This window comes from Urocampus carinirostris, chromosome 13 (genome assembly GCF_059441175.1).
Source record: "Urocampus carinirostris isolate Australia breed hairy pipefish chromosome 13, RoL_Ucar_1.0, whole genome shotgun sequence".
NCBI classification, from domain to species: domain Eukaryota; kingdom Metazoa; phylum Chordata; class Actinopteri; order Syngnathiformes; family Syngnathidae; genus Urocampus; species Urocampus carinirostris.
This window is the reverse complement of record NC_142361.1, coordinates 9,146,802-9,165,943: the sequence shown is the minus strand read 5'-3', so window position 1 is coordinate 9,165,943 and position 19,142 is coordinate 9,146,802. Positions and strand designations below refer to the sequence as shown.

The 19,142-nt window shown below is 39.3% G+C and overlaps 1 protein-coding gene and 1 pseudogene across 1 annotated transcript in view; both read right to left on the bottom strand.

The window, feature by feature from the left end:
* LOC148353674 (protocadherin-15-like) overlaps positions 1-19,142 on the bottom strand; it is a 350,912-nt gene that overhangs the window by 27,704 nt on the left and 304,066 nt on the right. Inside the window, exons 28-30 of the mRNA XM_088350828.1 lie at positions 14,573-14,788; positions 7,558-7,646; positions 3,464-3,640 (exon numbers count right to left, since the gene is read on the bottom strand). Coding sequence (XP_088206954.1) covers positions 3,464-3,640; positions 7,558-7,646; positions 14,573-14,788 — 482 coding nt within the window. The remainder of the gene's footprint in view (positions 1-3,463; positions 3,641-7,557; positions 7,647-14,572; positions 14,789-19,142) is intronic.
* Positions 16,093-16,236, bottom strand: LOC148353677 (U2 spliceosomal RNA; annotated as a pseudogene).

Genomic DNA, 19,142 nt, shown 5'->3' with positions numbered 1-19,142 from the left:
TTTTTTTAAAAAAAAAAAAAAAAAAAAAAAAAAGAAAATGCAAAAGTTGAGTATATTTGCTTTCTTCAAGTGATCATCATTCATCCATATCAGTACATGGCCTTTTCTTAATTTTTGCCTATTTGTATAGTAATCATCTGCTTGTGAGGTAGAAAACAGTTGAGGGATCTCTTAACTGCCTGGATCATCGGACCACAACTACCTGCAGTGCGTCTTGGGCAAGTACAGCCTGGCGCCCATCCCTCTCCAGGCCGTTATTTTGGGAAAGGGTTTGAAACGGATAGTACCGGTTTCCATGGTTACCAATACCAGGAGTAGCCTCCTGATCTAACTCAGATATAGCACCTTTATTATCTGTTCGGTGTAAAGCCTCATAATGCTCCTCAGAGATGAGCCGGACCTCAGCAATGAGAGGAAACGGCGTTAGTGTGACAATCCTGATAATAGATCTTAAATCACTGGAGAAAAACTATTTTATGACATTTCTGAATTCAGAGGATATTTAATAACTTATTTTGTATCTGGTAGGTGCAACAGGTCTCACGAAACTAGGTCAAACAGGCTCAGAGACAGCCTCTTCCCCAGGGCAATCGCCAACCTGAACGAATGCACAAAAATGTGAAAACATATCTTGTGACTTTTTTTTTGTTTGTTTGTTTTTGTTTTTTGCTAAACGGGAAAGGAAAAAAAAAGAAAATATACATATACATATATAAATATGTATAACATGTTATTATACTTCTTTTAATTGCACAATTGTATTGTTTTTATTTTCACTATTTATGATTTGATGCATACATGTGACAGTTTCACAAATAAAAATAATAGATAAATTAGAAATAAATAATAATAATGCTTCTATTTTGTAAACCACTTGCTGACAATTTCTATTGAGTAGTAATTGTCTAATCTTATTATATTTTACGTTGTATGTGTGTTAAATAAAATAGTCCAAATTATCAAAACCAACTATGTTTTTTAACTCTTTTTTAATTTATTTGATCATATTTTAGCTTTTATTCACACAACACAAACTGTAAAACTTTAAATATTAGACATATGTTAACATTTTTTTTAAATTCAGAACATTTTTTGCTGTAAATAAAAGGAAAAGAAAATACTTAAAATGTGCAATATGATCGAATGTGATGTCAGATAATTTTAACAATAACAGACCATTACTTTGTTTTTTCGAAAAAATAAATTGTCGGCTTGTCATATATTACATTTTTAATCAAAAGATGATTGTGTCATGATTTGCCCATTGCCCTCACCTGTGCCCACTCGTTTGGCCCCAGCTGCTGCTCGTTTCCTGATTGGTTCCCCTCCTATTTAAACTCAACACTCTCATTCATTCCTGGTCAGTGCGTCAGCGAACCTCTGCACAATTTTTGACCCTGGCTCCCGTCTGTCCCATCCTGTCTGTATCGTGCCCTGTATCCCTCCCTGTATCCTGCTCGTCTGCTCCTGGCTTCCCGATCGTCTCCCGCTACCTGACTTGATTCCTTCCACCGACCACGCTCCAATCTCCCGTCCTGGCTGCCCAACTCGTTTCCGTCCTCTGACCACGCTTCGATCTCGAGGGCTTCCTGCTCCTCCTGCCCAACGAGCACCGGATCGCTGGCTTTGTTTCCCCGCGCCTGACTTCCCCGCTTCCTCAATAAGGCTTGGTGTGAAACATTACGCTTTTGGCTCCACTGTCTGTTCTGGTTCTGACAGATTATTTTACTTAGTTAAAAACAAATACCATTGGAGTTTTTGCTTTTTACACTGATAATAATAAATACTCATTTTTCATGTCAAGTGTTTGCACAAAACATTATTGAGATGCATATCGATTTTAGAGTAAAGTATACATTTAGTTATAATACAGTTTTGTTCGACCACTTGACAATATTAAAATGAGTTAATATATCGCATCCATGAGTAATCTTAATTTTTTTCTGTCAGCGTACCAATTTGAATTAAATTTGAAGATAATACAAGCTAAACTTGCTGACGATGGTGTATTCTGGTGAAATACTGCCTTTGATTTACAGAATCTGGTCCTGTTAACATATACAATCTGCATTATGAAAGTGTATTTGAATAAGAAAAGAGGAGTTCACCATTGACCCCAACTGGCAACCAAAGACCTGTTTTCCCCTCATAGGAACTCAATGTCTTTGTAAACACTTTCTACGTGTCGTCAAGCTAGAATGCAAATGTGGTCTCAAGAAAAAGGAAAAACAATGCAATCATACTGTGCCAGACTAACCCTGGGAACACAGCGACATACTTTCTATTTAAACACACTTGAAAACAACGCTGAAAATATATTGCTGGTTTATGTCCAAGCCCTCAAAACAATTGGAGGTCTTGTTGTTTGCAACAGCGTTAGTAGGAAACTAATGGGATGCATATTTTAGTGGGCCAATACTGTGGGTAAGAAATGTAGCAATTGACAGTCATTAGCCGTATAGAAAATCATTTTGAGAGAACAGCTAAACGTAAACCTAGCATAATTGGAGTGGCTGGATCGTGCTTTCATTTCACCACGGAGGTTTTAACCAGCGTTGAATCTAACACTGAGTTTTGAGTTTTGCCGGCCCGGGGCTGAAAACGCACCGAGGTTTTTGGTTCCAGGGCCGCGGATTTTGGTGAGTTCATTCCAGTATGTGTAACTTAAACCGGATCAACAGGGCGTGATAAAAGACAGCCTAAGTGCAACCCGATTCGACGGGTCACCATGGCAAAAGGGGAGTAGACGTTGTCGTTTTTTTGACATTACTCGAACTAAAAAGTTTGTACGGATGTCTGAACATGAGATTAAAAAAACAAAAAAAACTAAACAAATAATACACAATCAAACGTCCTCCCAAACACTCGAAGACATCTATTGTTAGGCACAGGGAGAAGGCAGAGTTATCCTGAAAAGTCTGAAAGTCAGCAACGCAAGTGAGTAAAACTTCCTAAAAAACGCAATTTGACCTGTAATTTGAAAGTGCGCCATAGAACCCGGTGTGCCTTATATACTGAAAAATAATGGTGGATAAAATTGGAAATGCATACCGTATGAAGAAAATAAAAAGTCCTCCAGAAAGATATAGACGCAAAGTCTGATTCATCATCAGATGCACCAAACAGTTGTTTCCCTTATTGTGCTTTTTTTTGCGTTCATTTATATTATTTAGGACAACTTTCTATTTTAAACATTTTTCTATGGCACAATAAAAAATAGTTTGATAATGAGATTAAATCAAATGCCTTTTTAATTGTCATAGGCATCTGGTAATCGAGTGGTTAGGTTTTGGTGCTCTCGCTGCTATGACGCAGGTTCAATTTCAATTGCATACAGTTTTGTTTTTTTTGAGAAATTGGTCAGCGACATCACGATAGCTAAACTTAAATTAATGCACCTTATAGTGCGGAAAATATAGTAATTTAAAACAACACAAGGCTCAAGACATTTTGGGCAGCTTACTTAAAGAGCTCCTGTCGCGAGATGGCCCGATTCGTCAGCGGATCAATGGCATACACCATCAGGTCCGACTTGCTGTAGTCCTCCAGTTCAAAACCGTCGCCGTGGCGACGTGGTCCAATGGCCTCCACAATTACCTTGGCACCCGGGATCTGGTCCTGGATGTGTCGCTCCAGGATACTGAAATTGCCATAATGAAGTTGAAGGCAATAAAGCTGTGATTAGGGTCAATTAGATTCCCATTAACTGGACAAACTATTAACCTCGATGGAGAGCCTGATTCAGAAAATGTGGGCAATGACACAGATTTTGTGATTGATGGAGTACAATAATTCCTACAGAGCACACCTGATTAAAATCCGCATGCACATATTTAAGGAAGAAACTCAACTTTGTTTTAGTACAAGCTGCACCAAATTTTAAGCCACTGGCTTAAACAGCCATAAAAATGAGCCCATCCACGCACAAACTGTATCTCACATTGAAAAAATAAAAATAAATCGGTAAATGTCTAGTAAAGAATAGTCACACATTGTGCTATCATTAAAACAGACGTCTGCGGAATGTATCTGAATGTGACGATCTTAATGAAATAACGCAAGAATCAGTATCAATGAATATGTCGTTAACATATACGGTACACAGGTGTGACAAAAACATACTCATAACAAAACTCAATGTATTCTACTGACAAAACAACATAACAGTCAGTAAACATGCAGAGCCATGTGACAAATATTAAGTTCTGCTATCCCTTTTACACACGACAAAGTGATAGAGCAAAGACCAAGTCTTGATACTAATACATCTGGGGTGGCCAATCTAGTCCTCGAGAGCCGCATGTCCTGCGTGTTTTGGAGGTTTTTCTTCTCCAACGCAGCTGATGCAAATTTTTAGCTTGTTAGCAAACTGTGGTGGAGCTTGATAATGATCCAGGTGATTGGAATATCATGCAGGACATGCGGCTCTCGAGGACTGGGTTGGCCACCACTGTACTACATTAATAAAAAAAAAAATCCTTATATGCAAATGCGTGAAACATTTCTAATACATAGTGTCAGCTGATTGAATATTTAGTGTGGCAGCAAGTGACTCATTATCAAGTGTATTATTCCTTTCCTGCTATTAGGGTGTTAAAAGCCCGATAATTATCTTGTACCTATCATTAGTTAGTAACTATTGGCATGTATAATGTTTTTTTTTTTATGTGGTAGTAGCAACACTTGGTCTCCTCTCTATCACTTTATCATGTGCGCAAGGGATGGGAGAGCTTAAGATCAATCACATAGCACAGCAAGTGTACAGACCAGGATTGACCATACTACGGCCTGCCAACATATTTAATCTGGCCCACGAGATGATGCTGAGAAAGGCATAAGAATAAAATGAGCTCCTTCTAATCAAACAATGACCTGCAGTTTTTAATATGTCCACTGGATGTCGCCTAGGCATGCAATGAAACACCTTTCAGTTTTGCATTTAGTTTTTCAATGCAAACGATCAAATTTAATGCTTAAAAAGGAATATATTACTTTGCCCCAACTATTAAGGTTTTCTTTTAGTAAGTTGAAACAATTATTTCCATAGTTTGTGTATTTCAAATCCCATTTAATGAAAGGGTCCCTTTTTAAACAAATAGACAATGGAACACAACTTATGCAGGTAAATGCAAACAGCTTATGTTATCTTCTTTCCTCATGTTTGCCGAAGTTTTATGACCCTTTATCGGCAAATACAAAAATTAATACATCAATCAGCTATACAGTAATCCCTCGGTTATCGCGGTTAATGGGGACCAAAACCACCCGTGAAAAGTGAAAATCCGCGAAGTAGCACCGCCCCTTCAAAAATGCTTAAAAAAAAAGTATATATATATATATTTTTTTTTTTTCTTTATTGGATTATTTTCTTTTATCATTATTTTTTTTAGACCCGCGAAGCTCTGAATCCTCGAACGTGGAACCGCGAAGTAGCAAGGTCCCACTGTACTGTTTTAAGGCAGCTGCTAGGCATCGGCTGGGGCGACCAACTGACATCTTTGTGAACCTCCGCCTCATGAAAAAAAAAGGGATAAGCCATATTGTATTGTAAGCTTTAGTGTTTGAGATGTAGAGAACAAGTAGCGGCATGTACTCTGGAATTCCAGTAACTAAGAATCCCCGCAGGATAGCCTTTGCTAATAAACAGAGGAGTTGATGGTCCCCTTGTGTTGTCCTCACATATCTTGGTACTAATGCATGTAAAGGAGACCTGGTGAGCTCTTGAAAATCAACTTTAACACCAATTTGCCTTTCAAATCACCGAAGGCCAAAAGAGCCACTCTCCGAGGTGCTAAAGAATGTTTTACCAAAGCGCTATCATTAATTCATTTGGACAGGGACATAAGTGACTGTATTATAAACCCATCTGGGTCTTCGCCTCGGACAATTGCCTTGTGTTTCTTTTATTTCTAAATTGTTTCTGTTGGCTTTATGTTAAGCCATTTTTTTCATACAAAAAAAATGATGTTTTTCATTTTCATTTCATTTCATGTGCAGAATTAGATACTTGCGACTAGAGCTGTTGTCATATCTTTTTTTGTTTGAAAACAATAAACTGGAAGTCACACAAGTGAATGCTCCGGAAAATAAAATAGTGATTGGTGCGGGCGACTGCGGCAGTCTGACGCAAAATGTATCCGGCGTCCCTTTCACAACTTAATTACACACTAACTTACCTTCTTGTAAAATTGGGGCTGACGTGAAGTAAACACAATCATTTGAATTTGATATGGACGTTGTTATTCCTGGAAGGGATTATTATGTCTAATGTGCATATGCATAGGTGAGGGAGAAATGAAAAAAATCATTTTAGCTCGAGCATTTCAATAATGTTAATTAAAATCAACTTGAGTAGAGTATGTTATAAATGTGAGATTAATGGCTTAAAGGTCTTGACTTCTTGAGCTGCAGTGAAAAATAACAGAGGACCAATTCGCTGAAGAGCAATTTGACCATACTCTACTGTAGGGGTGGCCAACCCTATCCTCGATAACAGAATGTCCTCAGTGTTTTTGAAGTTTCTCTGTTCCAATACAGGTGATTCCAATCACCTGGATCATTATCAAGCTCCCTCATAACTTGGTAACAAGCCGAAAATTTGCATCATCTAAGTTGGAGAAAAGGAACCTTCATAACAAGCAGAAAATAATGTGTCTAGGACTAAGATAGGAAAGATGTTAATAAAAAGGGGAGTGCTAACGACCATTTTGGAAAAATGTTACGAGTAAGTTAATTTGTAAATGATGTGGTGAAACGAACAGATTACAAGAAGCAAAGTCCAGCGAAGCAGAAATGTTTCAGGCAGATTTCTATTTATCTGCCGTGTGTTTACATATTTTACACAGTTGAGTTCTATGGATTGTCCTTGATGTAACAAAGCCATTTTCACGTACATTCAAGTTGAAGGCAGCCAGGGGACATAATGGTGAGTTACGTCGGCTTGATAGTTCTTTGATAAGTATATTTTGAAACGGTGATCATATATTGAATCTCAAGTTTAAGCTTTCCAATGATATGTGGCATGACATATTATAGTGACTGCTGACATTATACCGACGCATATTTGTTTATTAAAAGTCCAGCAGCCCGCCGTAGGTACGTTAAATGGTTGAGGAATCGTTTATGATTGAAACTCTTTCTGTGTACCGCCTTCTTTGTAAATATCTCATGTTTCAGTACAATGTTTGCACCATCTACTGCAGAGATGTTCTGTAATTACACAATAGAATAGATTGCTGTGTCAGCTAGGTGCCAATATTGTATGAGTTTCCGGGCCGCTAAATGCTGCCGTGCCACATATTAAATTTAAAAACGACCAACAACTAAAAAATATGAGCATCTGTTCATAAGGGGACATATGTCATGCAGGTCCTAAATTGGCTGTAAATTAAAATTACGAATACACTTTAGACAAACAAATGTTTTTTGACAGTGGATGATATTTGTTATTTTTAATTTATTTACACATTTACACACTAATACAACTATTGAAATAGACGATGGACCCAAAAATCAGATCATTTTTCAAAACGGCATCACTGGAAACAACATCCTTACCTTATAAGTTGGTCCTTATTCTCTTCCACCAAAGTAGGCGGGACGGTTGACACAATAACTTGCATGTCCAAAGCATTGACCACGGACACCTGGGGACCCCAGCAGAAAAGAAAAACTGGCTTATGGTTTTGGCAATATCAATACCGCACATACAAGATCGTTAAATACGCATATAGTCAAGTCAAGTCAAGTCATGTTTATTTGTATAGCCCTTATTCACAAAGAGTTTCAAATGGCTATATAGACCCACAGACAGGGTTGGGTAGGGTTACTTTTACTTGATTACTTTCAATTACTTTTGGATTACTCCAATACCAAATATGCTAATAAAAGACAAAAGAAACTAAATATGAATAAAATTATGACTCACAACACGTGGTGAGCTTTCTCTCTTGGCTTTGATCTCTTTGATCTCTGGCAAAACTAACATAAAATGCAACAGAAACAAAATGAAAATAAATCCAAACAGCTTGCCAACATCATTTTTGCCGTTCCATGTATTCCGTTACTCCCCAAGCCTGCACAGAATTTAGTAATTTTATTCATATATTTTTTCTTTTGTCTTTTATTAGCATATTTGGTATTGGAGTAATCCAAAAGTAATTGAAAGTAATCAAGTTAAAGTAACCCTACCCAACCCTGCCCACACACCACCCAGAACAGGGGTGGGCAACTATTTGGAGTTGCGGGCCGCATTGGATTGAAAAAATTGGCCAAGTGGCTGGTCCTGGAAATCTATCCATTTTTTTTTTCATTCATCAAAAATATTCACACAGGCATCTACAGTACATATTATCCTTCCATCCATTATTCATCAGCAAAGCTCATTCTCAGTAGGGTCGCATGGGTGCTGAAACCCATTCCAGCTACCCCAGTTAACACCCTGAACTGGTTGCCAACCAGTCGCATGGCACACAGAGACAGGAAAATAATCATGCGCTCACTCATACAAGTCAATAAACCTGCCATGCACGTTTTTGGAATGTTGGAGGAAACCCAAATGCCTGGAGGAAACCTACTCTTGCAAAGGAAGATCATGCAAACTCTGCATAGGGAGGTCAGTAGCTGGAATTAAACCTTGGACATCTGCAACGTTGTGCTGACAGCACGTTAACCACTCACCCGTCGTGCCAAATAAGTGTTGTATTTTATATATTTGTCTTTAAAAAGATTTGTTTCATCATCATGGTTTTAAAAAAACTCACAAATAAACCAAAAATAATATATAAGGTTCAAGTCATGTCAAGTCATGTTTATTTGTATAGCCCTTAATCACAAGGAGTCCACATATTATTGTAAACCATAGACTATTATTACACCATCCCCTGATCTAAAACCTACATGAGGGCAAGGGAAAACTCAAAGATGTCAACATGAGGAAAATGAAGAAACCTTTAAAAGGGACCGCACATTAGGTAATCCCCCTTCCAGGATGACCAGGCTGCAATGGATGTTGCAATAACAAATAATACACAGATATTGTCAACATAAAATATAGGTCATTCATAAGCTATAGAATAAAAGTTTTTTAAGCCTAGATTCAAACAGTTCCACTGAGGTTGCAGATCGAATCTCAGGGAGCAGAGCATTCCACATCACCGGGGCCCTGTTTTAGGCACTTCATTTGATATTTAGTGTAGTAGTATTAGTGTAGGTGATTTTTTTTAGTATTTTTGTAGTATTTATGCAGTCATATTTTTGGAATATTTTTTGCACTATTTTTGCAGTATTTCTGCAGTTGGATGTTTGTATTATTTTTGCACTATTTTTTGTAGTATTACTGTAGTTTTATTTTTGTAGTATTTCCATAGTTGTATTTTTGCAGTATTTCTGTCATAATAGTGTCAGAGTAGTATTTTTGTCTTATTTGCGACCCAAAATCTCTGTAGTAGTATTTTTATATTTTTGTATTCCTGTAGCAATAATTTTATAGTATTTCTGTCGTATGTTTGAAGTATTTCCAAACTGTTATTTTTTTGTATTTCTGTAGTATTTTTGTCATATTTCTATAGTAGTTTTTTTGCAGTATTCATATAGCATTTTTGCAATATTATGGTCGTTGAGGTTTTTTTTTTTTTTCTGGTGTAATATTTCTGATGTAGTTGCTTTGTATTATCGTCTACTAGTGTCTTTTCAGTATTTCTAAAGAGTTTTTTTTTCTTTTCATAATGAAAGAAAAATAATATAGTAGGTCCCTGTTTTTAAGCAAAACGTTTTTTTTTTATTTAGTTTTGTATTCATTTTGAAGCATTTCTGTAGTATTTCTTGAATCAGCTGTTGACACACAAATAATTAATGGGGACAAATTTGTCACCCCGAAAAACATTTTTTATAAGTATTACTTTATTTACTACTATATACATACGTCTGACTATTTTTGTTTGGCAGGCCAGATTCAAAAGCTTGACAGACCACATGTGGCCCAAGGGTTGTAGTTTGCCCACCCCAGAACATCTAGAATCTAGATGAACTCAACCTTAAACAGAAAGGAGGTAATTTCACTTATATGATCCTTCCAAAAATAAACAAGGTGAAATCAGTCCAACCTATACAGGCACACTGAGCTGAGATAAAAGGAAGCCAGGATAAAGTATTTTTAAAATGTCAAGGATTTACTGCAAAAGCAGGTTCAAACAGGGAGCAATTGCGTTAGAAGAACACTCACAGTGCACACCAGTTAGTCTAAAAATATTTAAGTTTCCAGAGAAAATGAGAATGAACATCAAAACCGCCATGAAGTGCTTTTAAGGACTCCTATTTCACCTTGGTCTAGATCCCTCTTTTTCACTATATAAACGGAAATGCTAAGGTTTAATGTCAAAAAAGAAATAAAGTAAAATACAGTGATATCTCGTCAACTTTCTACTAGCAGTCTTCATTGGCTAAATACATTTTTTTCTTGTAATGGCACCGAAAAACATCAATGACAAGCATTTCTAAAATGACGTAGTTACCCTATGGCAGGAGTGGGCAAGCTATGGCCCTCGGGCCACATAGGGGCTGTTGAACAAAAATACTATCTTCAATAACAACGTACCGAACATTGTTTACCAATTGTAATTGATTTGGAGCCATTCAAATCACCAGTGTCCATTTGCGTTCGTACAATGTGCACTGCGCTAACATAGACAATTACGTGAACGTCATGGTTACATTTTTCTGCTTTTGCAATCTCAAAATATAATACAATTATTTTATTTATTAAGATATTTATCAAATTCTGCATTTGGAGCTTTTTAATGCATATGATCAAATATAGCGCTTCAAAGGGGGATAGTATATTCATGAGAAAATTTACATTTTGTTTCTGGATGACTTTGAGTTTGTGCTACTCTCTTTTATTTAAATATTGGCTTGATTGTTACAAAAAGCAGGGTCAGAAAAACTGCAGCTCGTAGCACACATACATCAGGCATTTTTATCTGGCTCGCTAAACAATAAGTTGAAAAAAAAAAGTACTACCAATCAAATTTAGCATATACATGTCATTTTTTGAACGTATGTTTATTCATAAATGCATATTGGAAAATGAGATATATTTGATATTCATGCATTGTCACAGTATCAGATTAAGACTCAATTTTGGCAGATATGAAACAAATCAAATTCATTTTTTTTTGTCTTAGCCCGGACCCTCCCGGCAAATTTTTAAACCCAATGTGGCCCGGCTACTGAAAACATTTGCTCACCCCTGCCCTATATACCATTGTGTGCAACCATTAGTAATCAGTATGGGCAAGTACCAATACTAGGTATCAGTATTGGTGCTGATGCAGCCCTATCGGTACTCATCGGTACTCAGTATGTAGCTAATACCAGTATCAGATGCCATCAAGTGATCGGTTAACTAGAGGAAACTATACATTTGAGTAATAATACATTACAATAATTAAATGCAAAATCAAGCAAAATATCACCTGTCAGCCAATATGATTTTGTCATATTTTATAGGACTTTAGGCTAAAATATTTCACAATCATATTCAACGATAAATATCTCCCTTTAATAATTGATTTTTGTTTAGACTTTTATTTACATGTGTATTAAAAGAATACTACTATTGCCGCTACGGGTCACTAAAAAAAATAAAAATAAATAACAACAACATATGGCAAAGGGCTTGCCAAAAAATGAGGAGAAAAAATGGCGGGGTTTGGTCAGTTTGAGTTTCAGTGGTTTGTATTCTTCCTTGTGCTTTTAGTAGTTGTTTTTCACCACACAATACAACATCTAGTGGTCAATTAATACAGAGTGTCTCTTTGACGTCAGGTCCCTGATTGTTAAATAGCCACTAGAAGGCAGTGAATACGGACATTGGCTACCATACACAGTACCGATACCTTAAAAAAGTCCGGTATCGACACCGATAACAGGTACGGTACCTGCTTGTCCCTAAAATCTTACACAGATAATACAACGAGAATCGCAACTGGTCGCACAAATGTCATCATGTAAACGATCGTATTTTAAAATGGTTCAAATATGAGGAACCTTTTATTAACCTTTTTCTAATCTTTTATGACTCGTATTATAAGACTGGTATGCGTGCTTGACCACTTTTAGGACCTTTCATTATTCTTCTATGTTTTCACGAGTGAATCTGATGAGAGCACTGAATGCCCTTTATAGTGATCATGGCCCATAACACTCATTGTGACAACCAATCAAAGAGGCTAATTGGGTGATGACAAATGTACATTTGGAACTGCTGTCATAAAAAGACGACGCTCTAATAAAAATGTTATCGCTAAGTCGTCAAGTTGACTATTTCCAATCTGTCACATTGAAATATAATTCGATGTGGACTTTTTCCTGAACAGTCAACTTCCCGAGTTTTGTTTCTAAGGTCATTCAATTTTACCATGTACAGTGAACTCTCATATATCGGCGCTTAGGTTTCAAAAACAACCCGTGATTCATGAAATAGAAACATGTACTTTTTTATTTTTGGGGGGTAAAATTATTATACACTAACAGTAGTACATCTAGTTAGGAATGTTTCTGGGTGTAGCTTCGAACCTGAGAACTTTGTAAGTAGAGACACGTTTTGAAGGTAAATGCGCTAATACGTTCCAAGCCCCGCAAAAGTACATCCATCTATCTATCTATCTATCTATCTAAACAATAAAGGAAATAATAAACATATTAATTTCCCTTTTTGTCTCACGTTTATTGAACTATTTATCCAATCATATCTACTTTTGCTGGCTTTTGACAATCCGTCGGAAATGTGCAAGGCAGACTAAAGGCCCAGTCACACAGCCTTTCACGGGCGTATCGAGGCTGAATCACGGCCAGAAATTTCTGCCCGTGAAGCAGACGCTGTTGGACGCTTTGAGATCGCGATACAGACGAGATACAGCAGTGCTTTACACGCGGCAAGAAATTCACACGCGGTTGGCCGCGCGAAAAAATTTTGCGCTGCTTAAAACTTTAGACCACGGGTAACCGCGGGCGGCACACGTGGTACACACGAGGTAATGACATGGTACAGACGCGGAACGACGTGATACGGCCGCGGCCAGGGCGTGGTTTCACGCGGGTAGGACGCGAAATTTTAGCGGGTAATCGCGGGTGGAGCACGGTCATAGCACGTTTGTTCTGCACCTGTATCGCGGTGTTATCACGTGAATTAGCGTGTGTAACGCGTGTGACGGTCAAATGCCTTTCTCCGCGTATATACAGCGCGATTTGCCGAGCACACGTCAGTTGTGCTCGAGACATCAAGGAGTGAACATGGATCCCCGTCACCGTAGTGACCTCGTCTTAATCCATTTTTATTTCTTGACATTTATTTTCATTTTATAACAAGATAATAAAATAAAAATGAAAAACTATTACAATAATAACATATTGGCTTCTTCTTCGGTGCCATAGCTTGAAATCTTGATCTTCACGGGACTGTGTCTTGAGCGGTTATGATTTCTACAGCTCAGCTCGGCAGCTTTTATACCCGTGGCCCACACGCGGAAATGACGTGGAACTGACGCGAAGAGTAAGCGGAACAGTCACCGGCGTCTGTTTTGCGGGCATACCACGGATAAACAGCGGGTTAGCCAATTTTGCGCATTTTCTACCGCGGGCAACCACGGGCAAAAAAAAATCGCAAAATTTTACCCGCGATACAGACGCAAAAGGCTGTGTGACCGGGCCTTAAGCGAAAGCAAGACTTCTTAACACTTTTTTCGGGTAGCTCCTTTTCACAAACTTCGTGACGTCATGGAATTTTGTTAAAATATCTTATTTTAATCTGGGCTGCCAACCCCCCCCCCCGAATCATAGGCATAACTTGCAAAAAGATGTAGGCAAGATAAATTCTGTCCAGAACAGTTCATGCTCTTTGCTCCATTCATGTATAGAAAGTTAAAAGTTCAAGAAGTGAAGAACAGGCAATTGAAATAAATAAAAAAAAAAACATGTTTCTAGTCAGCAACTATTTGTGGTTTCTTCAGTTGTTTATATCTCATGTGTTGGCCTGGAGAGGGATGGGCACCAACAGCCTGTACTTGCCCAAGACACACCACAGGAAATGGGGCCCCTACAACCTTAGTGGTTAAGGGAGACAATTATCCATCCATCAATTATCTGCACAGCTTAACCTCAGTAGGGTTGCGCGCGTGCTGGAGCCCATACCACCCAGCTTTGGGTAGTGGGCAGGGGACACCCTGAACCGGTTGCCAGCAAGTTGCAAGGCTTCTCTGTATTATATTTTATTTACTTTTTACTGATTGCTTGATTTCCTTGGGAAATCATTCATACTTTTTTGCTTTGAAAAATAAAGACATTTGAGAACATTGGAAGGTCTTTTCTTGTGAAAAGCCTGATGCGACCAACACTGTTTCCAGTGGCCCCCAGGTGAATTGAGTTTAAATCCCCTTGTTTAGCATTCAAATGTAGCAGAAAATAAGGTTAAAATGATCAGATATTAGGGCTGACTTTTTGGGGGACCAGGCATTCAAGACACTACCAAACACTTCCCATGGTCCTTTGCAGACATCCAAAATTGAGGACTCACCACCACGTCGGCTCGACTGCTCAGGCCCTCGCCATAGTCGTCGGTAGCGATCACTTCGAAACTGAAGTAGGACCGGCGCATGTTGCGAAACATAATGGCCGACTTGATGATGCCAGTGAAGGCCTCAATGACAAAGCTGTCCTGTCCCTCTGGGGTTGGCGGTATGATGAGACGATATGCCATGGCGCTGAAGTTCCCCGTGTCCTGATCAGTGGCCTACAAATAAGGCACAAACATGAGACAAATTGGACTTGGTTGGGTCTCAGTTTCTTTGGTCACAAAACGGGGAAGTAGGAGTGACTCTAGTGTAGCCTACAGAATTTCTAGATTGCCAACCGGTTGGACTAGAATTCTTATTGTAATAAGACTTTAATTATAGTTATGGATAAGTTTAAAATTTTGCAGAAACTCAACATAAGGGGCCGGTCACACAGACATTTGCGGCTGAATCACGGCTAAAATTTTGCGTTTTTTTTTTGCCCGTGGTTGCCCGGGATGGAAAATGCGCAAAATTTGACAACCCGCCGTTCGTCTGTGGTATGGCCGGAAAAAAGACGCCGGCGACTGTTCCGCTTCCTCATTGCGTCATTTCTGCGTCATTTTCTCGTGTAGACCACGGGTATAAAAGCTCCCGAGCCGGTGTTGTGCCCAAATCCGACTCCTACGCAACACACCCACCCCCCCACACCCTCGCGTGAACGCGCATTCTGCTGCGATCGCTTTTGACCTTTTCATCCGCGTTAACAAACGCATTTTGTAGAATATGATCGCACTTTATTGTTTAAATAAACGCGTTATATAGACTAGGATCTCCCAATTATTATAATTAGCTCGCTTTATTGTTTTAATAAGCGTTTAATATAGAATACGATCGCTTCTGATGAAAGCGCAGCAGAATGCGCGTTCACGCGAGGGGGGAAGGATTTACCGTTCGATTACGTTCACAACAAAATTAAAGATGGAATGGAATATGTTGTATTACATTCCCAACGAATGCAAGACGAAGTGGATTTGGTTATATGTTCGCCATTACATTCCCTATAAGTGAGATAAAACGAGGTAAAAATGGTTGGAGAAGCGAGGAAATGCAAATCTCGGCAGGGATGTATTTCTCGGGCTGTAGAATTCATAAACGCTTTAAACACAGTCCCGTGAATATCAAGACTTCATCATATTTATTTTAATATTTTGATAAGAAATGTCAAGAAATAAATTTGAGTTACGACGAGATCACTACGCTGACGGGGAGGGGTTTATTGAGGGTAATTGTTTTATCCATTTTGCTAATTATCCATTATAGATCAGTTCATAACACGTTACAAAGCTTAGGAGCCGGGACTCTTACTCCCGGCCAAAAGGGGTTTGGGGTTTTTAAGGGTTATTGTTCTATCTTCGTTATTCATTATCCATTATCCGTTATCGGTCAGTTCATAATACGCTACAAAGCCTAGGAGCCGGTACACTTACTCTCAGCCAAAGGCCAAGCTAAGGTCCTAGCCCTAAAGCGTTGCTGCGATCATTGCGAATGCACCGTTCCCGGGGGTACTGCAATACCGGGACGATGCGTGGAGTGGACAGAGCAAGCTCTTATTCCATCCCCGGATTGCAAAAATCAAAGCTAAGCGACATGCCAACACTTTAATTATTTCACTGCAATAAGCGATCATTGCGACAGTCCAAAAATCACAGCTGGCGGCTGTTGGGCGTGATACTGCAATTTTGGGCCGAAGGCCAAGCTAAGGACCTAGCATCAAAGCCTTGCTACGACCGTTGATAATGCACCGAAAGATTTATTCGAAATGAAGAGAAACTACGCTGACGGTGATCCATTTTCACCCCCTTGACGTCACGAGCACAATGGTGTGCTCGGCAAATCGCGCTGTACATACGCGGAGAAAGGCGTTTGACTGTCACACGCGTAACACGCTAATTTCACGTAATAACACCGCGATACAGGCGCAGAACATGCTATTACCATGCTCCGCCCACGATTACCCGCTGAAATTTCCCGTCCTACCCATGTGTAACTACGCCCTGGCCGCGGCCAGAGCACGTCGTTCCGCGTCATTTCCGCGTCATTACCTCGTGTTGACCACGTGTGCGGCACGCGGTTTAACACGTGCTCAAACTTTTGAGCAGCTCAAAAGTTTTGAACGCGGCCAACCACATGAAAATTTCCGACCGCGAGTAAAGCACAGCTCTATCTCGTCTATATGGCGGTCTCAAAACATCCAACAGCGCCCAACGACATCTGCTTCACGGCCAGAAGTTTACGGCCGCGGTCCAGCCTTGATAAACTCGTGAAAGGCTGTGTCCACGCGCTCTCAAGAATTGAACAGCGCAAGATTGTTTCGCGCTGCCACCTGCGCGCGAATTTCCGACCTCGTGTTATGCACTGCCGTAACTCGTCTGAATGGCGATCTCAATGCGTCCAATAGCGTCCGCCTCAAAGTCAGAAATTTCTGGCCGTGATTCAGCCGCAAATGTCTGTGTGACCGGCCCCTAAGGAAAGAAGGGAGTGCAAACTTGAGGTAAGAGATATCAACCTGTCTTAATGGTCTTCGCACGATCCCTTTCTTTTTATCATATTTCCTAGGTTAAAAAAGCAGATCCACCCTTGAGGGTGCTGGATTTCAAAGAACAGCAACATGATTGGCGAATAGTGAAAATAATGTAGACAATTCATAAAAGTCAAAACAGCGAACAACAGCAAAGTATACAAGTCAAAATAACATATGTATATCCTATGCAATCTTCTTTGCATGTGTCCAAAATAAAAACAAAATAAACAAATAAATGTTTCTTTTAATGGTTACATTCTAATTTTGAAGAAGTACCTGTCATGATTATTCATTGCACTCACCTGTGCCTGCTCATTTGGTGCCAGCTGATGCTAGTTACCTAATTGGTTCCCCCTCCTATTTAGGCTCAGTAATCTCACTCGCTCTTTGTCAGTCAGTCAGAAAACCTCTGTTAACACACGGCAAGCACTTTGACTCTGACTGCTGTCGGTCCTGTTTTTTCACCCGTATCCCACTCATCTATCTGTTCCTGATTCCCAGTTTGTCTCCGGCTACGACCCGTAATTGACCACCGGCCAGATTCTGTTCTCCTCTCCGGGCTAACGACCTGTTTTTGACCACCAACCACATTATGATCTCCCATCCCGGCTAACGACACGTTTTTCTTGTTTGACCAAGCTACGATCTCCCGCTCTGGAAGATCCATTCCGAAAACGCTCCGATCCTGGGAGCGGTTTGCTTCCCTCGTCCAGCGAGCACCGGATTGCTGGATTTTGTTTGTCCTCTATATCTTGATAAACTTGTGAGTAACGTTACTCATCTGGGTCCTCCTCCTGCTCCGTCTTGACAGTACCAAACAGTCTGTTCTTTAATTTCCATATCTTTAGTGCAGATATGTTTGTAACCTAGGAGATTTAATAAACAGAAAGGACTCGGAGGAGGGTTGTTAGAACAGGTTGATTTTTTTTTATCTAACATTTGGGCTTCCCCTGCTCACCTTAGATGTTTAAATTCAATTGAAGTCTTCTCTCTTTATTTTGAGATTCTACTAAACTTATCCGTGACACACAACTTTTTGATTCCGCCTTTTTAAGGGGACAGGGCCTTTTAGTGGTAAAAACTTAATTCATTCAAAAGCAAAGCTGTATTGATTTTAAAAATAAGCAAAAACACATAACCTCTCATAAAGACGTGCATATTTTTTAAATATCTATCAATACATTTGAATTTATTTTACTTAACAGGAGCCTCACCTAGAGGAGTCTGACATGTGAAAGCCTGGGAAAAAAATGCGCAGATTTAATCACTATGAGTCACCAAAGTTTGTTTTCTTCCATATGCTTTTTGGGACTCGTTATGGCTGTACTACACAATACAGTGACTACTAGTGGTCAAATAATACAGACTGTTGCTTTAAAGTGTGATTGAATCAAAATGTATTAACATTTCAAAGTAAATAATATTAAAATATAACGATAAACTGGCAAATAGTTCAGAAATGCCTGAAGTAAGTGACAAATCTTTGACTGCCTTTACTTTTTTTCCCTTGGTCTTCCACATTCCATTACCTGTACTTCTGAGTTTGATAATGAGGTAAAAAGTTCAAAGCCCGGAAAACATTCATTGGCTCGAAAATTGATTGGAATTTGGGAGGCTCCAGAGCCTCGCGGAACGGATTGCCTTCGATTGGCGTAGGGCCCGTTAATTCAATGAGAGTTGTTCGGGGACAGGGGCTGTGATTAATAATTTCTTCTCGATGTCTTTATCGGGAAAGGAGTGCTGCATAAAAAAGGAATGATTAACAAATATAACTGCGAGCTGGTAAAATAAAACCCACAGCTTTCGAGTGATGGGAAGGTGATAATTGCTTTTGTCCCAATGCAGGTTTCGAGGCGATACATTAAGTGGCTGACACAAGAAGAGTCGCTGCCGAAGGCGCTTTTGCTATCTTCACCTCATGTACTTCAGCCTGCCTCCTGGAGATTGTTCCATTGGGACTTCTTATAATGGATTCCTTTGCAAGCCCGCCTTCTCCCTAATGATTACAT